The sequence below is a fragment of the Pyrgilauda ruficollis genome, unplaced genomic scaffold (genome assembly GCF_017590135.1).
Source record: "Pyrgilauda ruficollis isolate IOZ18807 unplaced genomic scaffold, ASM1759013v1 scaffold55, whole genome shotgun sequence".
Lineage (NCBI taxonomy): Eukaryota > Metazoa > Chordata > Aves > Passeriformes > Passeridae > Pyrgilauda > Pyrgilauda ruficollis.
Genome location: NW_024527155.1, coordinates 1,978,855 through 2,004,302, shown reverse-complemented (window position 1 = coordinate 2,004,302; position 25,448 = coordinate 1,978,855). Strand labels below are relative to the sequence as shown.

Sequence of the window (25,448 nt, the reverse complement as noted above, 5' to 3'; positions counted from 1 at the left end):
CAATAGGTACAAGGAGATGAACACAGAGAAGTCCTCAGTGGGAGCAGAACCCACGAGGATGACAGTTTATGACCTCTACCTTTACCATCCAGATGGTTGTCCCTATCAATCAAGTACTTTGGTGTTGCGCTTTCTCAGCGTGCCTGTCTGCTCTGCATCACTGGCTTTTTGCTTTTCCAGTGCAGCATTTTCATTTTCTGACTCCACGGACAGGTCCTCTTGGCTTGTCTCTTCTGCTTCACTGCAGCTCTCAGAGTGGAATCCAGCATTCTCTGCTATGACAGCAGGATCATCATCACAGCAACAGCAGCACTCCCCAGTGCTCTGGCTGGGAGGAAGGTCACTCTTCTCCTCCTTGACAAGAGTTACATCATCCTTTTTCTGCATGAAATCCTGAGCACCCATTCCCATGGTGAGATCACTCAGCAGGGTTTCGTCATAAGGATACTCCTCATCTTCCATGCCCTCCATTCTTTCTGCCAGCTCTTCTGGAGAGGGCTGGCTCAGATCAGGGTAATCCACAAGGATTGTGTCCTGCTTGCGCTTGAAGCAATCGGAATTATCGTAGACAGGATAGGTCTCTTCTGGATAACCTTAGGAATAAAGGGATATGCAGCTTGGAGTATTACCAACATTTAAAAGGAATTCTGATCTCAGTGGTAGATGCAAAGTTTGCCAGGACAGTTGTTTTTCCTACTGCCAATGCAAGTGTTAGCTCTTTAATGCCATGTACACATCACAGTATGAAATCCATGGCAGGAATGTGCAAAGCATGTCTTCTTGGGAGGTGATGAAAAACAATTCACTTACTTTAGGGAGCCAGGATATCAACCCTGGCTTTCAGGACTGAAACCTCAGCTTTGGTGGAAGCTATGGGGGCTAATGGGTAAAAATGGCCTGTCTTAGATCTTAGAATGGATCCTTCTTTTTTTTCTGCCTACAGATTGACTGATGCATGGTTTGAACCCTTGCTATGAACAGCATTACTGATAAAGTTGAAAAAACAGATATATCAATGACTTTGTGCATTTCATTTTAGAAATAACATAATAAACTTGACTTTATGAACAGAGCTCAAGGCCACTGTTTATGCTTTATGTTTTGGATTTTTTTTGAAAGCTTTTTAAAAAGCAAGAAATTAAGCCTGCATTTAAAATTATGATAAGAACAGCTCAACTAGATATTTCAAGATATCTTGAAAACACATTTATGTAGCAGGTAAACACCAAGGAATAGAAAGGACATTAAAATAAATAGTTTTTAGAAGACTCCCTGGAGTTGACTTTTACAACATTGGAGCTAACAAAGAGCAACTAATCAAAAGAAAAAAAAACCTGTAAGTTATCTGAAACATACAGATCTGATTTCCAAGGGTTTTATGATTGTCATGAAATCCAGCCCAGCACAGAAAGGGAAAGATATAAACCCAGAGCAGCCAATGCATTTGGAGCATATGTGAATATTCATATGCCACTTTGGGCAGCAGATAGTGCAGTGTTTACACGAAAAGAAATGTTGGATACCTCAAAATCTATTTTTTCTGTTATGGTTTGGGGACAAAAAATCCAAACAATCTCTTGCAAAGTTTTGAACACTGGCTTCTGGAAAAGGAAGCATAAAGTTAACCAAAACTTGGAAAGGATCTGGAACTGTGACTAACTTTTATCCAATTTTTCTGGTAAGGGTTATAGTAAGAAAGGCTCTCACTTACCTTCCCAATCTGCCATGTATGGAGCTTCCTCAGCTTCCTTCTCAGGAGAGATGTCATCTATGAATTTTCCTTCTTTCATAACTCTAGTAATTTCTCTGAGTTGTTGAAGTAACATTTTTTCCTGGTCTGTTGTAACATTTTGAGTCCTGCTAGAAAATATTAGACATCAGAATTCAGTCCACTGTTATTGCAAACTGTGAGAAGAGGTTGAGCCCAACTGTTTGATCCATGCCAGCAGCACAGTCTGGAGAAACCTACTGAGGAGTGTGATCCTTCCTCAACATCTGCATGTGCTCTGCACTTCAGCTGGTTATAGTTTATCCCTTTACCCAAAAAGCCTGCAATTTAAATAGGTAAAGGAAGGCAGGTAAAGCCAATGTGAGAGAAAGATGAAAGTGACACACAAAAAAGTGTTATGGTACAAAAGACATTACAGAAATTTATTGCCTTTAAAAGTGTGTTAGGTAAGAATTAGGGTGCAGTGCCTTATATGAAGTATTATAAGGAAATGAAATTCTGAATCTGTGCTACATGTGTAGCTTGTGAGGCTGATCAAAATTTCTCACAGTCATTAGTCTCAAGAGTCTAAAATCTCTCATTATGACCATTAAATGTGCAAATTGGACAGATCATCCTTTCATTATAGACAGTCAACAATGCAGCCTGGTGGGGAGGTGGGGGGCAGAAACATGAAGGAAGATTTAAGAATGGAAAGAAAGTGTTACATTTAACTGTCACTTGCCCTTTTAGAATTACAGGGAGAGGACTGAGATTTTTATCAGATGGAAAGCAAACTTTTGACTGATCCTACACTGCTGGATCTAGTAATTATTACTGCTTAGGTAATACAACTACTGCTGTAACAAAAATACTTCCAAGAGATAAGATCATGTAGTCATTACATGTTATTTTCTCTGCAAAGAAACAAAGCTTCTAAAATCTCACGGACAAAAAGGTAGTATTTGGAGGGGGGTGCTCTGCAGTATGCTAACTCAGTAGGCCAGAATGAGAAAGACACTGGCTGCCACCAGGGGTGGAAATGGTTCTGACCATTGGTGCTTATTTCATCTTGAGTTTAAAATTATGATATCTTGAGGTTTTAGTCATTCTTGAGCAGTAATGCCAGTTCAAGCCATTCCTCTGGAGCTCTTTTGGATCTGTGTATGAGGCAGAAGCTGTTACCCCCTTGAAAGTTGCCTGAAAGAGTGGCCCTTGGCATGCACAGAATGCTGAGCTGCAGGTGGCATGTGAGGTCAGACAGATGATCTCTGGTGATCCCTGCTCTGGAGAGCAGACAGACATATAATCTCCAAGAGTAGATTCACTGAGTAGCCTGCTCAGTGAAGCGTAGGGAAGAGAGGGGAAGAGAGGAGCTGGAGGCAGATTTTAGCTTTAGGTCATTAGTATCTATATAAGCCTCATTTTAGTTATCAGAATTCTAATAACCTTGCAATGTCCTTCTTCAGATTTTTCTCTTATGAGCTGCTGAGACTGGAGCAGCACTCCAAGAGGTACTTTGTGCCACTCTGCCTAAATGGGAATGATGGTGACATGATGGCTACTCCACTAAGGGCAGCAAAGGCATGCTAGTTTAAAGTAAGATTAGCATCCTACTGCTGGTTGGTGTGATTGTGGTGGAAGTGCTGATCCTGGGCTGGATTTTGTGCACAGCTGCAGGCACAGGTGTCTGTAACTGAACTTAGCTCAGGAGCTGGTTTGATTAGCACTACCTAGGTTAAACTGCTTCCCTGAGATCACTTTTCCGCATTTCTACCAAGGAGCACTTTGCCCCACAGTTTGAGAAGTTGATATCCCAACACTCTACATAGGTTACACTGATTTCCCCCAGGCTATGGTGGCAATCTGTTCCACAAAGAACTGAATGTGTGAGGCAGCACCTTCCCAAAAGCCTGGCTTATGCAGATGTGGAATCTGAGATGTGAATTAAGAGGCCCACAAAATGGAATGGTTTCATCAGCCTTTGACCAAAGCTGTGACAGAATCGCTGAACTAATCCTCCTTTAAGAGACAAAACTGTACCAAATTTGAATATATATCACTTGGCTGGAGACAGAGAGACCTATCTCTTTAGCACATTGGGCAGATAAGCTGGCTCAGATAAAAGGATCAGTCAATGCATCTGCATCACTGTGGCATTTCATACATGAAAATTCCCACTATGTGGGATACCCTCATTAGAAAACACTCCTGTCTTATTGCAGCACAAGGGCTCTGTATGTCAGAGTATTCCTCCTCCAAATGCCTTGCTTAAAAGGCAGATTTCCCTGCAGAGAGGAAGAAACTAAAGCCCATGTGTTATTTTGACTTCATTTAAGGCCTCTGGGAAGACTTACTGCAGGTTGCTGGCAGTGTGTAAGACATCTGGCTGCCTGCACATGGGAGATTTACCAGGATATAATGCACTTAGGAATACTCAGAGGATAACAGATGCAGAAGGTTTACAGTGCAAGAAAAGGTCATTATTTTTGCTGTCTGTATTTGTAGCTCCAACACAAGTATTATTTTTCATAATGGCAATATTTACACTTTGTAGAGTCCCAAAGAGCTCACTAACAGGTAAAGTAAAGGCTTCTTATTCTTACTGAATTAAGAATTAAATTAAAACATTTCCTAAAGAGCCATAATGGTTGCAGGGAAAATAATCTAAATAATCTAAAATGGCATCTCAGACATGTTAACTGGTATTTTTTAGCTTTGTGATGTTAAATGCAGCTACATCCCAAAAAATGGAACCCCACAGAGCCTCTCACTCTTCCATACCACCTTTGCTCAGATTATGATAAAAAAGGAAGTTTTTCCAGTAGACAGCCTGGTAAACAAGACTTTAAAAACAGGTAGGTGATCTGCATTATTTCTCTTACCTAACTACCAGAAACAGAAATTTTTGGTTACATTGTTGAGGACCTGGCCAGGCAGTTCTTTCTTCCTCTTGCTTTCTTTACCTTGCTTCTCATTTTTCCTACAACATGCTAGGCCTTATTAAAAGTACCTGTACTTGTACTTTTTGATAGTTTTCCATTTCTGGAAGGTTGTTTCTCTACTTAACGGTGTAGTAATTCCAACTGATATGCTGGTTTGGAAGGAAGTCCCCTCAGTTGGTTTGGAGGTTGGTCTTCAAACCTCATTTAAAAAAAAGCCAATTCAAGTTTCTGGTTGCTGCTTTCTACAACACAGGCTGGTTGTTGCTTGGCCATACCTGGTGTAAAGGGCCATGGTCTCACCTGGGGTCTTTCAGCATTAGCTGAAACTTGACACCAGTTATTTCTGTCTCTGACTTTTCTGTGTAAGGGTTTAACTGCAGACCAATAAAAAAAGCTCAAGTCATTTTTACTCTCTTATTCTTTCCTTTTTATTTAAATCTATCAATATCCAGATTGAAAATACATGCTCAGTACTCTAACTAGACTTTCTAACCATAGGTTTTATTTTAATAGATTTATCCAGTATTAGTGAAATTAATGAGTAGATTAAGAAAGCTTCAAAGTGTTTGAAAACAGCTATTTGCTCCATCAAGAGGTGCCTTTCCCCTCCTCTTCTAAGAGGCAACATACAAAATTCTTCATTAGGTTCAGATTCTCCTTTCCCCTGAGACCTTTAGACCCATCTATATAAATAGTCTGGTTGAACAAAGAAGGGAAGTTCTACTAAATAGAGGCTTTGGGCCAATAACACAGAGTAGAACAAATACTGGATCAGACCCTAAACCGATTTTCTCAGTAAAAAAAAAAAAAAAAAAATCCCATCCTGAGAATCAGCACAATATCTGGGCAGTTCCTAAGCCTATTTCTGTCAGCTTAGAGGAACGTGTAGAGCACTCTGTCAGCTCTCTAGCACAGAGATGAGTGGCAGCCAAAGCAGGTCCTTCTGTTCCACTAACAAAACCAGGGCAGTTCAGGGGCTCTCCCCCTGGGGCCTGCTGAACATGGGCAGGTTGGGCACCTTGTCTGCCTGAGACTGTGCAGGGCAGAGCCCAAAGTGGGCAAAACTGCACTCAAAGAGAAGTGGTTTGAGCCATAAATGAACAAAATGTGCATGATCAGCACAGGATTCCTACAGGATGGGTTAAAACAGGCTGATCCAGACAAAGTTAACATGATTTACAACCAGAACAGCTCTCATTTTTTGGAAACCTCACCTTCATATTTATGGCATTTCACTTTTCACACTGCAGTTAAGCAGTGTACTATTGAACTGTTCTTTTTACTTATGAAAAACATAGACTTGTTTCCAGTGTTTCTTTGTAACACAGACTGGTGACATCAGATTTGTAGGAAACATTAATAAACATAATAAAATTTTGAATGCTGATTTTACAACCCTTTGTCTTTTATATTTAGAAGCAAATGCATGAATTTAAAGTGGAACTAAGTTATGTAATCAGATTATTATACAATTCTGCCTTAAAGAAAAATGTTATGGTTATTCTAACTGGAATTTACATAGATTATAACAGCAGTTCAATTTAGGAAAATAATCCCTAGAACTGGAAAATAATATTTCAGGGTATTATTTTGGTCACATAAAACAGGCTGTTTTATGTAATTTAAATGGAGATGGTTTATCTTCTTTTTACATATACCTGTCATTTTCTTCCAAATAACACACTGTACAAAGGGGTGAAATAGGGATAATTTCTTTTCTAGTTAAGGAAATGAAGTTGGAAAAAATATTTATTTTATATATAGATACTGAAAAGAGAAAAAATGCAGAACAAGAATTGGGATGTATAAAACCGAACTTCTATAATTTGAAGTAGCAATAAAAATGCTATTTTAATATAGGTAATGGAAGAAAGTTGAATTTCCAATCAAAGTGGAACCTCTCCTTAAAATATTCTAATTTGAAACACACCTGTCATACGTAGGTCCTACTCTGTTGATTAATTTTTCCATTGCTTCTTCTGTCTCTCTCAGTCTTTCCTGGAGTTGAGTGAGCTCATAGTCAGCTGTAAAACAAAACAAAAAAAAATCCCAAGGTTTGTCAGTAGGAGCCTTGAAAATGTATTCCTGTCCCATTATCACAGGTAGCAAATGCTGTACCAAACCAAACTGCCTGTGAGGAAATGAAAAAATTCAGAGTTTTACCTACTCTTCCTGGCCTAAGAAGGTGAAGAACATTACCAATATTTACACCCACTGGAGCAGCACAAAGGCACAATGGAACTTCAACATAGTAGGAATGGAGAAATCCATCAAGTAACCTCCTGCTTTTACAAAGGCCTCTATCCTGCACAGATTGCCATGACTTAATGCAACACTGATGTAATTATTTTGCATGTCTGAGACTTTAAAAGAAGAGGAAGGGGAATTGGCAAAGAGAAAGGAAGTTACTTCCTCCAAGTCACTATGTAAGTGGTGACTCAGTCTTCAGGTTCCTAATCCAGTGACCTGTCCCCTGCTCTGCTACAGCTTGCCATGGATGCTTTAGGAATATAAATGAAGAGCTCTAGAAGAAAAGGTAGAATAATTTTCACCATTAGTTCTTTGGGATATAATGATGGCAAAGTTAACTTACTACAAAGTTACTTTCTCTCACCAAGCATCAGAGAAAAATATGTAATTACCATTGCTAATATAATGCCCAAAATTGCCAGGCACAACGCAGCACGAGTGCACTGGAGACACAGGCTACAGCACTGAGCACATTAGGCATTCCTAATATGTGCATTAATGTCAAGAAAATTACAGCTATGTTAAGAGAATTACCTTCCTGCTACCACTTTCTATAACGTCCTAAGTACTTTTCTTTCCTATTATAGTTTAGCCCGCTAAACACAACACATTTAAATGATGTAATGGTAACTACTCTTCCAATCCTCACTAATAAACTTATTAATTTATCTAATAAGTGCCTACAAATACTTGAATTTATCTCACCAATGTTTAGGTAAAATCAAATTAACATTTCAGAATACTATTTGCTCTCTTTATTGCATGCATGAAAACTCTGCATTGCAAAAAAAGGATGAATTAGGGAAGTTCCTGACGATGGCTAAGAATTCACCAATTCAAAAAAATTAAACTAGCTTTCATGGTATCTTTCTATGCTCTTACAAGACTGTTAGGGATTATACAACAATTATAGCTGGACATCCTATTATCCATTTTTAATCATTAGTGACACAGTTTTTCAGCAAATCCGTGCAGTTAATTCAGCAAACCTCATGAAAAGCCATTTCTTCCAGAGGGGCTTGGGATCAGGCTGATATCACAGCCTCACGGGCTGAATGAGATTAGAAAGTGACAGGGCAGTAATTCTTTTGAACTCTTGCTCATTCCAACACAGAAGATCCTGGCTTGGTTTTGGGTTTGGTTTTTTTTTTTTTTTTTTGTGGGGGGTGGGGTGGGAGGGAACATCAGCTTTACAGTGCACTCAGAACTCAAAGACTCCTGTTGGACCATTACAGAGTTAACAGCTTCACAGATACAACTCAGAGCCATACTCACTGATTTTCCTCTTCATGTTCCCAGGTGTAGCAGGGGGGCATTTCCGCTCTGCAGGAGTAGTTCTTCCTTTGGAAGCCAGCTGATGAGGACAAGAACATGGCCTTTCTATGAGTTACAACAATAGTAATAGATAAGCCCCAGAGGCAATGGAAAAAAAAATACAGAAAACTGAAATAGGCCAGAAGGCAGCCACAGAAAAGCACACCCACCAGCAAAACCAATATATATGAAATATGCCTGGAAGATTTTGCCAGCTGAAAATTCCTATCAGACTCTTGGAACAAATAACAACATGTGACATACAGAGTAACTGTAGCCACATAAAACAGGGAAAATAATACTACATGTGTATTCAAAATTTATCTAACATTACTCTAGACCTGCACATTTTCCAGGAGGAAAAAAAAAATACTTAAGAAATTTTAAGAGGTCAGAGGCCAATGCAGGATCAGAGAAACCCTTCCCTGCATTCTTAGCTACAGACTTTGCAATAGCAAAACCCACAGGATACTCCAATCTTTTGACCACCAGGCAAAGGTCCAGCATAAGCATTTTTTTGAGCACAGCTGAAATGGAACAAGGTACTGAAATGAGAGTATAAATTTTTTTTCCCAAGTTGTTTATTTCCCTGACTTTTCAATTTATATTGATCTTACCTTAAACAAAATGTACAGAATATATAAGAAGATGCCAAATCCATATATAGGGATAATCTGTCCCACGAGACCTCTTCCACTTCCACCAGTGCTTCCACTGCCACCTCCACCTGCCTTGGCCTTGGCAACTGCTTCAGTAAGGTGAGACCTTGGAAAATGAGGGACAGCTCGGCCATCGGGAGTGGCGTGGGAATGCATCCTCGGTGGAAAGCGACTGAGCTTCCCTGCAAAAAACCACACAATGGTCATTTCCCTTCTATTGCTTTCCACCCTTTTACACGTAGCACAAACGTGCAGCAGGTGCAAGTGACCTATTTTCTCTGCTAGTAAATTCACCACCACTGATGAATAAGTAACTTGTTGGACTAAGTCTGTAAACTCAGTCCTCAGTCTCTTGTGATGTGCAGTGCTGGGAGTTAGGTTTTACTTAAAGCCATTTACTCCTAGCCACTTTACTCCTACACAATTAGGAGTAGAATCACAGAATTAAAATTTCCTGATTTTTAGCAGAGAAAGAGCTGGCAGGGCAAATAAAACACCAGGGATTTTAATAGGTATATTCTTGTCTGAATACCCAACAGATCAGCATCTCCAGCAGGATAAAATGCCAGATTCCTACTTCTTTCTGTCCTCAAGTTCCCCCAACAACGTCTCCGTTTTCCACTGTGAGCCTGATCTTTCAATACTGCCCAAAGGCACTTAATGTATAAATGTATTAATGTCCAAACCATTATCCACCTAACATCCTGACACACGACTGCAGTGTTTGCCCAGCATAGATTTTTGGTTATTGCCATAAGAAATAGTATTTTACCTGATTTTACCAAGCGAGTAATGAAAGATTAAGAAAATTGGTTTTACCTCAAGCTGTACTCCTTATAAAGGTCTAAGGTAAAGCAGTGTGAGAAAGGAGATTGAATATAGCCTGGGACATATTATCTTTGGCATTTTAGAGGGAAAAAAATTTAGAGGTTTCTAACCTTTCTAGGCAGAGCTAATTTAACACAAGAAAGGAGAGCAAGCATAAATGGATGTACAGATGCCAGAGTAAGACTGCAGAGAGCCTGAAATGGTGTTGCAAATGATTACACACAACTGAAGGGTGCAAGAACCTCAATAAATTTAAGCTCATGCATTATTCTATTTTCTTGCTGCCATCAATTCAACAGTTTTGCTGTGAAATTCACTATTTTACTCCTCTGTGTAGTTGATATCTTCCTTTCCATCTTCATATCCAGCTTGGATGTGAACCTGCACTCCCCTCCACTGACTGGTGTTGAGCCGAGTTACTCAGCTACCCTGCCAGGGAATCTGGTGGTGGGAGGCGCTGGATGGAAGCACCAGAGATGGGATTGCCAGGCTGGGTTGCAGCTCAGTCCCTGATCCCGGCTGGAAAACTCCCCCTCCCTGGCACACATGGCCTGGACGCTGCTGCCTGGTGCTGGGACAGGCTGCCTGTGCTTGCAGAAAGAAAATGAAAAGCAGGTTTGAAGTGGTGCTGCTAATAACTGACTTCTGCGAGTATGCAGCTGCAAGTGCTTTTATGAGACACAAGAGAAAAATTTAATTAACATTTGGTCTTGCTAGGAAACACCATCATAGGCAGCTAAATTCCTGAGCACAGAAAATTGCAGTAAACACTTACTAGGAAGTGGTATCAATAATTCATGAAGTTCCACTATTAAAAACACATTTTTATTGTAGATGACAGCACACATTCCATGAGTTCTTTAGTGTAACTGCCAGGGTACACTACCACTGACCAAAGCCACTCTCAGATTAGCTTAATTCTGAGGAAGCTGTTATCATGCACTTAAATTTTAGTGAATTATTCAAAGTCTGTGATGGAAAGCATAGCATCTTATTTACAAGAAAGTCCCCTGCTCCAGCAACAATGCCCTGCAGCAGTAGGTCACTGTGGAAACGAGTGTGATGTCGTGCAGAGAGCAGCATCACTAAGGTGGGGATGAAGCAGCAGGGTAGGTAAACACTTATAAAACATCGTATATTTATGCAAATATTATTTAATTTTTAAAAAGAGAGATATCAAGAAAGCAGAAAATAATTGACAAAGGTGAAACTGTATTTAAAGCGAATAGTTTTCTAAATTATCCACAAGGCCTCGTTTGTGCTTTAAAAGATTCAATTCAATTAAATATAACAGGCCAAGAGGACAGACACTAGAAATTTAATAACCAAGATAATTTTAAAGGGGAATTTCATGACTCCTATTTATAAACCTACCCTATTGATTTTACACTTCTATAATTATTTCCTTAATAAACAAATACTATCTTCCATAGTTTTTTGCTGTGAAGAACCCATGTGAATTACACAGAAAATTGAGGGCACAAGCAACTTGAAAGCAACATATGCACAAGGCTCTTAAATGCACAGTATATAAATGGAAAATGTAACAATTTGGGTGCCACTGTGACCTAAACAAGATTCCACACATCCAGGGATGAAACAAACCACTTTCAAATGGAGGCAACAGCATACAGGAACAATAACATAACATCAAGAAAATCAAGTGACACTTGATGAGCACAGAAGGGCATGTCTTGGGTCCTTGTTTGCTACCCTACTCAGCTGCCAGTGGGGATGGGGTGTACTTCAACAGGACATTTTCCTGTTGTGGGAATGCTGTGGGAAGAGCACTAACTCTGGTTAGCTTTGAAAGGTGCCAAAGGGCTGCTCAGCTTTTGAAATATTTCTCAGCTCCCCCGTGACAGCCCGAGGGCTGCCTTTCTGCGGGCTGATTGCCGTGTGTGGTAACTCCCACCAAGCACACCCTACCTGGCTTTGCAATCTTTTTACCTAGGATTTATCCTACACATTTATTAATGTTGTCAGTTTTAATGCTTCAAATGAACTTTGAAAACCAGCTACAGGGCAAGCAGAGCATGTTGTGTTTAACCCAGTCCCTTCAGGAGCTTGAAGTCCAAAAATGAAATTATGCCCCAGCAAACATTCGCATTGTTTAAAAGGCTGTATTTTCTGAATGTATATTAAGTCCTCAATGGCATTTTCACATGAGAATGACTATGGGGTTTTTAATCTTGTAACAACATTAACACTCAACTGAAAAGAAGAAAAGCTTAAAAACTGTATTTACAACACAATGAATACAACAACCAACCAGATGATGATACTCAGATCACTCAAGCATCTTTTTTTCCACGAAAGCTGTTATGTGTTCTACCTAATGGGTTTTAGGAATTGCTACTGAGCCCAACTCAACTATTTATAGTTATTTAGACATATTACTGTACTATTCAGCAATTCTCAGTCTAGGTAAATATGTGTCTCTGCCAGATGATTTTCTTCAGGACACCAGCAGGCAACTGATGTGTACATTGCACAAATTCAAGTTGAGCAAGGTTACCTGAACTGTCATATACATATTTTTGTAAAGCTGCTGTCTGCTGTTGTCATGGAGTTGTAAGGTTTATCTGAAACTACCAACTTAGAAAGTGGCTTTACAAAATGCATGGCATATATTTATGAACACTAGACTTAAAAGGTACTTTTAAAACTGCCAGTGGGTCCCCCTTTTGCTCCTCTTTAAGAAAAGATAAACATTCTAATGCCTGCGTATGAAGTTGACTAGGAATGTGATACAAACACAGTAAGTTCTTCAAGTAAGCTTTGTCATATACATGAAATTATTACTGTGAAAAAGAACAACATTCCTGTCTGGAAGATAATACTAACTTCTATAGTTCAATGCACACCATTTTCCCAAAAGAGACCTCTGAAAATTACTTTATTAGAGAAAGTTCCATTCCCATGCCTAAAACCTGTTTTGATAAAAAGCCTTCTGGTAACATTGAGTTCTAACAAACGGTACTAAATTTTAAGCATGTTTTATTCAGAGACATTTTGCCCCCAAGACTACCATAAGCACTTTATTAACTTCAAGAATGACATGATTACCTAAAGGCCCCTGAAACTCCTGCCAGGTAACTGCAGTTATCAGTGCACTGAGAAGGACAACTAACGACAGAGATATGAATTAAGTGGTTCAATCAAGATTTATTCTTCCAATAAAAAAAAATAACTTCAGGTGAAATACAATTTGGTCTACAGAGCAGGTGTAATGAAATCCTTGCTATCAAGTTGAAAACACAGGCTACAAACTCTCATCTGAAACCAGCCAGCTGAGGTGAATTATTACACCCTCAGCCAAAGGCAGGCGCTGGGGGACAACAGGGGAGCAACTCTGGGTGCCTGTGCTGCATCAGGAACACAGAAACCTGTGCTGTCCTGTGATCTCTGCAGGAATGATGGCAAGTATTTACAATATTGAGGACGTAGAGAGTATTTATGTTACCTATTTTAAGCATTCAGCTGCAGCTGCAGGTGATTAAGCCACCCTATCACAGCACTGCTCAGAGCCAGCTGTGCTAGAACAGGTACAAACATCTTCATTCGACAGATGGCACTGAAAATAATTGGGGGGCACTGAAAATAATTGGAGAACAAGTTTGTTGTTGGGATTTTTAAAGCTATTTTCTGTCAGATCAACCTGCAGCCAAAGGAAGGAGCACCAGAGCATTAACTGACAACTGCTTAAGACTGCATTGCTGCGGGGAAACGGTGTGTCAAATTCCATCATCCGGTACCGCTGTGGGATCAGTCGGGAGCTGGGCATTGGCAGAAGTTAATGGGGAGCCAGGTACCACCTCCCAGAGCATCTGCTCCCATCCCTGCTGCAGGCAGGTGACTCCACAGCCCTCACCTGTGCTGCCTGCTGGGCCTTTATTTCAGTGTGAGATCCTGCAATGGAGCTACACACCTGCAGATCTACAGTGCTGACCACCCTACTCTCAAGTTCTCAAAAACCAAAAATACACATGGTAACCAGGCAAGTGCTGCTGTGGCATGGAAATCCTGTATTTGGCTTCAAGGTAACACTGTTTTAGCAGTAACTTCAGCCTGGAGGTCCTCAGAAAACCCTGAAACAGAATACTAAATGAAATCCACGTCACTGAAGAGTGCAGGCATGAAGAACCAGGCTGTTGGAAGGATGCAGAAGACAGACAGTGAACATGAGTCCCTGTGGGACAGCACCCTGAAGGACTGTAACTTCTCTGTGCTCCCACCAGCCTCACCTCTGGCCTGCGGGCAGCCCTGGGCAAAACTCCCTCTCTGCCAAGGCGAGGGGTTATGGTACCAACTTCTCTGTGAAGTGCCTTGGGCAAAAAATAACCTCTACAGTACAAGGCAATGGGCATAAAAAGGATGGGAGACGCTTGTACGAACCCACTCCTTGAGAACTTGAAGAGAGGACATGCGGAGTGGGAGGGCAGGCACGGGGGACACAGCTTGGGGGGCCACATGGACAGGATGCGGTGTGAGCCTAAAGTAAGCCATCGTGTGCCCGCAGCATCATGAGAATCTGGTGCACGAAAACAAAAGGTTAAAACGCTGGCGTAGGAAACTGAACAATGAAGACGACTCAAATGAATTTTTATTTCTTATGCAACAACAAAAGCACTCCATACACAAAGTAACAAAATCATGAAGGGATGTATTGCAATAAAAAAAAAAAAACAAACAATCAAACAAACAAAAAACAACAACAAACAAACAAAACAAAACAAAACAAAAAATAAAAAACAAAACAAAAAAAAAACCCGAAAAAAAGTGGAATGAATATGTCACTTTTCGGGAAGCTTTAATAACCCGCACATAAATAAAACGATATTTTGAAGCTTGTAAACTACTTAAAAAAAGAAGCAAGTAGATCACAGCGGCAACCACGAATGAATCCTCCGGCACTCCACGCGTCGCTAAGGGATGAGCACGGGGCAGAGACGTGCCAGGAGGGAACCACGCTACGTTTCCATACCGGGCGGCGGAGCTCCCTGCGAGCAGCCCCGGCCCCTCACGGAGCCCCCACAGCCCGCCCGCCCCGGGCTCATCCCGAGCGGGACCGCGGCGTCCCGGGCGGGGGGGGACAAGGAGGGGCGGCGGCGAGCAGCGGCCTCTTACCCTCGGGCGGCGCGGCGCCGGGCTCCTGCCTGCCGCCGGCCCGGGGCAGGAAGGTGCGCGGCAGGAGCAGGGAGACGCAGAGCACCAGGCAGGACACGGCGGCCACCCGGCAGCACGTCCAGGCCGCCATGGCGGAGCGCGGCGCAGGCGCGCGCAGGCGCCGCGAGGCAGCCCGAGGGGAGCGCCGGGGGGGGGGCGCAGGAGGAGGCGCTGGAAACGTGTGGGGATGGCAGGGAATGGTGCGGGCCTGGAGACATGTGGGAATGGCAGGGAGTGGGCTGGGGTGCGACCCTGGAAACGTGTGGGGATGGCAGGGAATGGGCTGGGCTGCGGCCTCGAGGGACAGCCCTGAGCCTCGGACAGCGGCGGAGGGGACACGGGGCTCCCTTCATCTCCTCCCAGTGCCTGAAGGGAGCCTGCAGGAAGGACGGAGAGGGGTCTTTTACATGCAGTGACAGGTTCCAGGCTTCAAACTGAAAGAGAGCAGACTTAGATTAGATATGAAAGATGTGCGCTGATGTCTTTAAAAACAAATTGATGGGTGAAGATGTGGGTGTTAATGTCTCTACTGTCATTGGGCCGCGGGTTTGTTGCAGAGTGCAGACCCGACGTACGCAGCCTCTACTTCAAAACTTTGTGGTAATGCAGTACGTTCAAGGGGGGATTTGTGGTAGGCGGTGTAGGCGGTTCGGGAAGGCTGTGTACCTCAGCCAGTGGGAAAAGGAAGAGGGGAAGATGCAGCCAGGAATTAGGATAAAAGGAGATGATCCTTCCAAAATGGAGAGGAAAGCCCTGCGGATGTGCCCCAGTGGATTCTGTCCCTTTATTCGAATAAAGCTGAAGGACGACTCAGTCTCCCATTTTAGGACAAAAACCTCTGGTGTTTGTGCGTTTTCCTCGGAACAAATGCTCTCAAGTAACCCCAGAAGGAATTAAAATGACCTCAAGAAACCCCAACTGACCTCAAGAAACCCCGGGTTTAGCCAGGGTCCGGACTGGAGTCAGCAAAAAGGAAAACCCAGACCGGATTCCGACTGGAGTCCGGGATGGAGTCGGCAAATTAGAACACCTGGACAGGATTCCCACCGGAGTCCAGAATGGAGTCGGCAAATTGGAAAACTTGGACCAGATTCCAGCTGGAGTCCAGATTCCGGCCAGACTCTGGAATGGAGTTGGCAAATTGGAAAACCCGGATCGGGTTGTGCCCGGGGACTGGAATGGACTCAGCAAAAGGGAAAACCCGGCCCGGATTCCGGGAGGGGTCCAGAATGGAGTCAGCAACAGTTTTGTTGGGTTTTTTTCCCCCAGGGTGTTTATAGCATCATGGTCTTCAAGATCTCTTCCAACTGAGACCACTCTGTGATTCTTCCTTATTTCCCATAACTGTTTCCCAGGCTCTGGTCCTTGCTTGCTTGTAGCACTTGGAACTTCCTGGGGGGAAAAACCCCAACTCCACTGTGCCCTGTTTTTCACTGCTCTGCAGTGTCTGGGCTGGTCTCTGCTGGAGGCAGTGATGGCAGTGACGGGGTAGGTGGGCACAGGGTGTGCAAGGCTTGGAGCATCCATGGGAGCGTGGTTCCCGTTCTCCCTGGTCTGAGAAGGGGCCAGGACATTTCCTGTGGCAGGACCGCTGGAGTTAGGGCAGCCAGGCTGCAAGGGCAAGAAGGCAGTTTGGATAAAAGCACTGCTTGAGGCCATGGCTAACCTGGATTCTCCTTGCACATTTGTGTCCTTCCTTTGTGCATATGGGACAGATGTAGAAAAGTTCAGACCATATTTAAGCTTAATTCAATTTACTTCAACTATCTTAAACAACAAAAATTAAAAATGTGCATATATGTTGAAAAGAGGGTGTGAAATATACCTCTTGTCAGTCCATTTGTTTAGGGTGCTGCTGTGCAAAGTCATCCTGAAACCAGCTCCCACTTGCACTAACAATAAAGGATCCAAGAGGGAAGTTCAGTGTTTGTACTTGTTCATTTTCACCGACTTAAGCAAAAAAACTGTCAGTCATGTCAAATTAAATTATATGGTTTTGTATTTCCATTATATTTATATTACACTGTATTACTGCAGTTGAATTAGACTATTTTCCATGGGGTCTGGGCTGTGACTACTGAATTTAACTCACTTTACGCAAGAGCTACCCTTAATTAGACTTGAGCTGAGAGCAGAATTGCTTTCACTAACGCTGCAGACCACTATGGCAGCAGAATACCACAGGCTCTTAAATTACTTCAAAAGAGATATTCACTGTCTGAACAGCTGGAACTGGATGGACAATTCCAGAAATCCTTAGTGAGCACCTTCACCCTGGGAAGACAGCAGTCCTCGGTCAGACCCCGCCAGCCCTTACAAACCAGCCTGGCTGGAATGTCTCCTTCCACAGCTCCTTCACCCATCACTCACCAGCTTTCAGGCTTCTCACAGCAGGATTTCTGGGACTCCCTGCACTGTTCCTGGAAATGGGAATTGTGGGAGCTGTTGTTTTGGTGTCTGTGCCTCTTTCCTAAACTTGTCGGCAACTCTTGATGCCTCCAGAGGCCAAGTTAACAAGTGAGGGCATCAAAAGGAGCGTTGCCTCGATCAGAAATGTGCCATCAGTTCACTAACAACAAACAATTCCCTCATTCCATCATGAAAAATACATTGTTGTTGTCTAGCAGTTTATAATATTCTGAAACAACACTTATATAGCAAAATACCCTTCAACCAGTAAAACTGGTATTCAGCAGGTACCAACAGAAATTTCCAAAAAATTGTTTTGAACTTCTGGACAGGAATGTTAAAAAGTAATTTCATTTCATTCCTATTTATTTAACCCTCCTGTTTTCCCACCTGCCCGTGTCTCTGCTATGACACGCTTACTGACTTCTCCAGTTTCTCCTTATTATGGGACAAAGCTTTAGAGGCAGCTTAACCAATACAAATCAGAGGTGGGGTTTTTTCCTTGTTTTTATGCTTTTTCCTTAAGTATGTTCTTGGGCTATTTTATTTTGCAAGACAGCTCAAAACCCAGCAAATGAGAGTGGGAGTTGTGGAAATTGTAAACATTCATGCTGCTATCCTCGCTGGCAATATCAGCAATAAAGCATCCATGCCTTTGCACAAGTATTTGTAACTTATTTTACATTTTACCTTTTGTAGAGGAAGGGTCATCTTCAGAAGGCAGAACATTTTCCAGATGTGTAGGTAAGGATCTACACGAGTCACAGGACTACCAAATTTTGGATTATGTAAAGCAATATTCAACTGTTCTGAAAAACATGAAAGGCATGAATGCTCAAGAATGATTGCTGATAATTCAGTGAAGAGAAAATTAATGTGAAAGAACTTGAATGAATCATTTAAAACCTGTCTTTTTATCTTTTTTTTTTTTTTTTTTGGTCTGCTCATTCTTGACTGGCCACGTACAAATTGCTATAAAAATGAACAACCTCCGGTATAAATGTAAATCAGGAAGAAATTTCTTAACTTAATCAAGCTAACAAATGACACGAGAGCTTCCTCATTTCTCTAGGTTTTGTCAAAAGCTGTGCTACCACAGCTCCTCACCTCAGTTAGGGAGGTGCCTATGTGCACGCTGCAAGCATTCTCACTGCAGAGTATCTCAGCAGTCAAGAGCCAAACGCTGCGGTAGTAGGCAAATGCTAACACCAGTCAGGAGCTCGAGAGCTTGTTTTCTGGGGAAGAATGTAATTCCTTGGCAATTCCCAAAGCTGTTGATTAGCTGCAGAGCAGGCAAAAATCGCTGGCTGGGCTGTAGAGCTCTCTGGGAAGGTCTCAGTGGTCTGCAGCAGGAACTTTGTGCACAGCACAAGAGCTGGCACAGCAGCAAAAATGGGTCACATCCTCCGTGCCCTCCGGGGGCAGCCTGCAACCAGGATGTGGTTTCTTGTCTTCTGTGCGTGAGCAAACCTATTTGGTGTCTCTTCAAGCCTTCCCCTCGCTGAGGGCTGGAGGATTTGCCCCTAAAGGAGCAGTGTTGACTGGCAGCTCCGCGGTGAGTTGTTCAGGTAGCACCCAGCAGCAGATGGGATTGCTTGTGCAGCGTGATCAGGAACACAGAAAAGGTTTAGCCCATGGACAAGGTGATGCCTTGCAGAGGGAACACCCTTTCCTGGCACCTTTGCTGGTGTTATTGATCAGCAGAAAGAAAGAAAGCTCTGATGAATTTTGTGGCCGATCAGCCATCAAAAAAAAAAAAAGAAAAAAAAAAAAAAAGAAAAAAAAGGGAGTAGTATTCTGCTCCAATTAATTAAACAAACTGATATGAATTCCGCGCTTAAATCTCACTTTGCATATCCATAATCTCTGCACTACATTTTATGTATACTTTACCCTTGGGTAAAAAATTGTGAGCATATAAATGCTTTCTCATATAATCTTGCTAAAGCACGCTCTTCCCTATAAATATTCATACCACTGCCAAAACATTTGCAAGCTTTCCCCAAAGGTGAAATATGTGTAATGTACTTTGCCTTCTGGGTATAAATATTATCCAATACATTTTGGTTAATATGAATACACTAATTATTCTTGTAACCCTTTTTAAAAGGGTCATCCTCATGATGTGAATTTTTTAAAAATGTAATTACAGTAATTGGATACTTAATCTAATTAAAATTGGCTTTATCTTTAATGGGAATTTTTCTAAAGAGGCAGAATGACAATTGACTTTCTGATAATCACTGTTTTCTTTCAGCTAGAGGATGCATTTAATACAGTAGGAACCAGAGAACATGGCCTTTTTACCACATGCCAGCCACCTTTAGGACCAGTTAAACTACAATTTTATCCATTACCAGGCAAAACTTCCACTTTACTTAGAAATAAAAGTTCTCAATGCTGAGTTGATTTCATTGTGGCTGAGGTAGAGATAATTTAGGGAGTGTTTATGGTGCTGATTACGATGCAAGGCGTGCCTTAGAGAAGATGTTGCACAGGGGAAGGTGCCAGCTTCCCAAAGCCTGGCTCTGTTCAAGTATGAAGGCACAGTCATGTACAGTGAGCTCCTCTGTCTTTGGGAGGTGCACCTGGATGGACCCCAGCGTGCTTGGGGTGCATGTAAATTCTCACTGACATCAGCAGAACTCCAGACAATTTGGATTATCTCCTGGGTGTCAACATTTCTAATGTGCTCTCTCTCAAAGGCACTTTCTATGCAGAGTGACAGGCAGGACTGCCACTGTTCAAAGGGGGAAAATTATTTTGAGTCCACACTGCATCTTTTACTGCAGGAAGCCAAGGAGAACAAGTTAGGAGTTGTGTAGGAAAGAGTGGAGAAGTGGGTTCATGTCGCTGCCTTCAGATACCTGTGACATAAACATTTATGTCTGCTGTAAAGCTGCTGCACCTTTCAGGGCCTTTGCTTTACTGGAAGCCCGGCAAGAGAGAAAGGCCTTCAAGGAAAATCAATCAGCTGTTTTGTAGGCTCAACTTGCCAGTGGTGCATTCCCATAAGACTAAAGACAGACATATATTTCATAGAGGAATAAATAATTGTTTTCTAAGAAGGATAATCATCTACATCTACAAAGTATTTTCTAAAGAAGGGTTACATACAATGGGCCAAATCATGACCTAGTGCAAAGAGACACCCCTGATTTTGATATACCTGTATTTGACTGCCCTCAGTGTCTGCTGGGGATGATCCGATTGCCAGAAGAGTCTTTGGAGTTTTGTCCCTGCAGCCTGGTCTGTGCCAATTGAGACCAGACCCCCCTGCAGGATGGCTGTGGCAGTTCTGATAGGAAATCTGTGCCAGTGTCTCTGTAAATGCTCTCTGTGCCTCTCCCATGGGCCCGGCTGCTGTGCCTGGGGAGTCACCTGGAGCTGACAGACCAGAAGCAGCAGCATCACATTTCCAGAGGAGGCTGTTCTGTGTGCCCAGAGAGCTCCTGCTGAGCTCAGCCCTCTTGCAGGCAATCAGCTAATGAGCAAAGAGAGCAGGTTGTAATACTGTGCTACTTTTTGGGTCAGGGTGAATTAATGTGTGTCTACTTCTGCTGAGCATGTGAGGTAGCAGTGACTGCAGAGCTGCTGAAGGAAAAGAGCGTGGAGGTGATGCTATGATTGAAACACTGTGTTTCAGCAACAACCTGTATGTGGAACACTTTAGCAAGGAGGCTTCTAAGAGAACCACTTATGTACTGCGAAAAAATCATAAATTTTGGAGTGAAATTAGCACTGGTTAAAAGAAGCATTTCAATTAAAAAACAGGTACCAGAAAAAGTTAATCATAAAATGGGTGCAAAAGTTCAGAACAGCATCAGAAGTACCAAGGAAGCCTCAAGTTTTATCTAAGAACTGCAAGTGGTCTCAAACTTTAGCTTTCAGCTTCTGAAAAAAATTTGACATATGAAGAAGATGCTGAAAATATTGAAAAGCATTCATTCCCCATCAGTTTGTTTTATCAGTGATATCTTTGTGTAAGCTGGACATTGGATAAAGTAAAAAGGACATTATCTGCTAGCCTTCACTAAGCTTTCAGATTCCAGGTTGAAATTTGAACATGGAGGCAGTACTGAACTTTTCAGTGCACCTTTAGTGGCAAAACCCCAGTGCACTGGCAGGCACGTGGTCCTGTACCTGAGACACACAGACGTGGCAGTGTGGAGAGGTTCTGCTGCTATTACAGAAAGTGCATTTTTAGGCCTGGCAGTACTGCAGAAATGCTGTGGGAGGAGAGGAAAGGGAGCATTGTGGTGGCCAGCAGTGTGAACTGCCATTTTTCCAGGCCTGAAGAACCTTCTGGTTGGTGCTTTTGTTTTGAGGCCATTATTAGCTACTCAGTACTAAGAGAGAAGAGCTGAAAGCAGAATGACTCACTAGAAAAATCTGAGTTATTCATAAATAAATCTTTGGAGTGCCATAGGAATTCCTATCCCTATTTACAAGGCCAGTTCAAGCTACACTTGCAGTAGCTTGTGACAGAGGAATCTTGGCAGATGCCAAGATCTGAATACTTAGAAAAACAGAAGCAATGTGGATTCACAATCTGTCTTGGGTAAAATCTCTGCACTGCTGATGTGGTCTCCAGATAGGCTTATTGTGAAACTAATATCAAACATTGCTCTAAGCATGAGAAAATTATTGCTGGCTGAAGGGAATAGATGCGTCCAGGGAGGGAAAAGAGTCTGCTGCCTCTCTTCTCTTTGCAGACATGCAAATGTTCCTCATATATCAGTGGTGCAGTTGCAGGAAGACACTGCCAAGTAACCATCTTGACATCCATTTATCCTACAAAACCACAGGAAAAGTTTTTCTGCCTAAAAGGAAACTGCTCTTGTCTAAGAGAAAGATCTATGACAAGGTGTGATGTAAAAATCTTGCAGAGATCACCTGTTTCTAGTAAAAGGAAGGCCAGACATGACTTTTGCTTTGACCATAGTCAAAAAAGCGGTTGCCACTTTCCAAAACCCTGCTATCCACAGGATTATTTCAGAGAGTAATTCAACACTATGCACAGTGAGAAATGAGCAGGCTGGGCAATTGAGTGCTAGCGACTTCCTTTGCAGCAGCTTTGATATCCTACACGCATCACAGGCCGAAAAAACCATATCAGAACCCACAGCATTAGTGAAAGGCTGTGCAATTTTGGGATGTCTCTGCGGTCAGCATCCCTGCAGTATATGGAGTGTGGTAGAAGCAGGAGTTGTGCAGCTGGAGCTGTGTGTGGCTGGCTGACAGAGCAGCCTATGTACCTGAATTCCAGCACTGTGGAGATGGGAATGGTCCCAGCAGGGTGTGGTAATAAAACATGAATACTTCACACATAGCTTCCGCCCAGCAGAGAGACAGCAACTGGAAGTGAAATTTGAGTAAAAACAATCCACTTGGTTTTGATTGAAAATATACTGAAAACAAGGCATGAAAAACCGTAAAATTTGAATAAGAAAACTAACCCAGCACCTAGAGATATGGGAATCATGCTTGGAGGTGGGGGAAATGTTTCAGCACAGCCAGAACCACTGCTTAGTAAGTTGGTAGGATGTTCAATGCTAATTATCACAGGGTGGCTCAGAAAAGGCCAAGAAAGCAGGCAAAAATCTACAATGCCATCTCCTTCCAGATGGAATCTGCATTAGAAACCTCTTTACTGCTAAAATCCTGCGGTCAGAAAGCAGCTGTTCCTGGGTAACTGAATGCTGGGGGGATTAGGTAAAGGATCCTGCAAAATTCCTTGGTGGGCAACCCATTTTGTGTTTAGGGTTATGGTTTGTAAAGAAACACCAAACTGCTGGAGCACTTGGTCATTCCCACCATCTCCTTTTGATAGGAGTAGCCCACAACACTCCACACACCACATCCATTCTTGTTCCTCAGCAAAATCCTCTGATAACAAAGAGCTGTGCAGCCATTTCTGCACCAAAACCAGGCATCTCAGCAACAGCTAAAGCCTCAAATTTAAGAGCTTGTTAGCTTTTGTACTTAACCTCTCTCTTGCTCTTGAGAAGTTTCTTTCAAGGTGAAAAATTTGGGAGAACAATTTCAGTTTTTCCAGGAGATGGCAGTGCCACTACAGAAAATAGCTGAGTGGTTGAGCTGCTAAGGTGTCTGTTCTGTAATTTGCCAGATTAAAACTCATATATAACAAGTTTTGATTTTTTTAAAAAAATAGATGATCAGATAATTATACTTCAATGACTGTCAAAAGCAATAATGATAGCACTCATTACAAGTTTAAAGTGTGTCTGAATTCCCAAGGGCTCACAACAAGCATTAATTCATCTGAATGGAAACAGGAGACATAATTGGGCAGTAATTCATTTCTATCACATATAGTATATGCTATAATTAATTTTCACCTCACGTTTTCACACTGGATGTTGAACTGGCCTCCTTATGCACATCTCCTCTGGCTGGGGCAAGTGCAGGTGTTGCAGGAGTTGCAGCATCAGGCACATAGGCAGCAAACTCTGGATTCAATCCGAGGAAATGCAATAGCACATCTGGCAGCAGCCGGCAAATTTGGATTATAAAGTAGGTGAATAAATGTATTGAAAATTAATAAGGAACAGAGCACTGCACCAGATGCAGTGGTATGCTAAGTACATTGCTAAATAGATTGCAATATGCTAACTAAACTGTCTAAAATATCTTATTGCTTTCATGAACTCTGTGAGCTGATGCCTTTAATTTTCAGGTTGAGCTTGATTTCTGATGATTTTTGTCACATCATATTTCAAGGATTTTGTATTATGATTACATGTGATTTACTAAAAATAACAGATCAATGAAAAGATGCAGAACTTACTGTGCTTCTCTTTCCATTCACTTATTATATTTTTCATAAGTCTTTCATTACAAAAAAAGGCCTCTATTCACACTAGAAAGGCTACCTACCAGTTCAGTGAGAAGAAGGCAAGCAAAGAGTTATTCTACACCCTGCTAACATATTCATATAAAACTCATCCAATTTTGTTAAGACCTTTTGTGGAGAATCAAAAGTTAGCTAAGATTGTATTGTAATTCCTCTTTCCTGACCTGAAAGTCACACAGCTGGATTCAAGTAGGCCAGAAATATGTGCTTTATAGAAGCACCTTGTGGCTGGGGCCTTTTTTGAAGCTCTGAAAGTTTATGCTGCTGACCCTGCCCCCCGTACCAACGACCGAGTCTCCAGTAGGACCTCACGGCAGAAGACAATTTGTCACAACTGTCAGACAGCTGTCAGAAGGAAAGATCCTCCTTGTTTCATCCATGTCAGCCCCTTCGTTTCCCTTGTAACAGGGCAAGAGTGGCACACTGCTCATTAGACCCAAGAGATTCCGCTTCTGTGGGACACATCAAAATTTAAATACCCTGGAGGAAAATAATTTGCTGCTTGATCCAACAGCACCTTTTGAAGTCGGTATAAAAATGTTCATTAGCATCAATGAGATTCAGATTAGATCCCTGTTTCATAGTCAGCACTAATATAACATAATTGGCTGTTCAACATCATATTTTGCAAATCATAGGAATTCGTGGAAAGCCATGTCAACAGCAGTCTCATTTGTTAGAGCAGCAGCAGCAGCAGCACATCCAAGCTTTTCACAGCCTGACAGGCACAAATGTTCTATCATTTGCATCCCTCCTCGGTGGTGCTGAACTAGGTCCCAAACTGTGTGGGAACACCACTTCACTGGTGGGTGCTGGTAGGAAGGACTGATAATTTGTGATAAAGGACATAACTAAGGTACAAGAAGGAAATTAAGGCATGGCATAGCAGCATTTTATATGTGTGAATTTTAGATCTCATTGTTAATGATGATGGTGAAGTAATGATGGTAGTGGTACTTTGCATTACATATATGACAAAAACATCAGGAAATTAATGTACATGGCAGTTAATCTCTCAATTATTTATCCATTTTAATTTACTGCTTAGTCTTTACAAAAAAAAAATCCAAAAAAAAAAAAAACCCAAACACATAAATAAGGTATTTAAATTATGATTTTTCAAATATAACATTCCACATATTAAACTGTGCATCAGATGAGTAGGACAGGGTGACACCAAGAGCTATTCAAACAGGAGCTCAGGTAGGTCCTATGGCTGATAACTCTCATGTTAGGAAAAATGAAATTATCACTCATCCTGGTTTCTGACTAAGCAGTGCATCCTCCAG

The 25,448-nt window shown here is 42.0% G+C and overlaps 1 protein-coding gene across 5 annotated transcripts; it reads right to left on the bottom strand.

Annotated features, from left to right (window-relative positions):
* Nucleotides 1–96: 96 nt before the first annotated feature.
* RIC3 (RIC3 acetylcholine receptor chaperone) lies at nt 97–14,979 on the bottom strand. Of its 5 annotated transcripts, none has more exons than XM_041481312.1 (6): nt 14,835–14,979; nt 8,835–9,058; nt 8,179–8,257; nt 6,584–6,677; nt 1,712–1,860; nt 97–593 (listed from the first exon to the last, which is right to left on the bottom strand). In XM_041481312.1, exons 1-6 carry the CDS (start codon nt 14,962–14,964, stop codon nt 106–108), a joined length of 1,164 nt encoding a protein of 387 aa, XP_041337246.1. In that variant the 5' UTR covers nt 14,965–14,979; the 3' UTR covers nt 97–105. The 5 variants fall into 5 exon arrangements, with proteins under 5 accessions (XP_041337246.1, XP_041337247.1, XP_041337248.1 ...); XM_041481313.1 differs by having other exon boundaries at nt 1,712–1,857; XM_041481314.1 differs by lacking the exons at nt 8,179–8,257; nt 8,835–9,058; nt 14,835–14,979 and adding an exon at nt 6,817–7,099.
* Nucleotides 14,980–25,448: the final 10,469 nt, after the last annotated feature.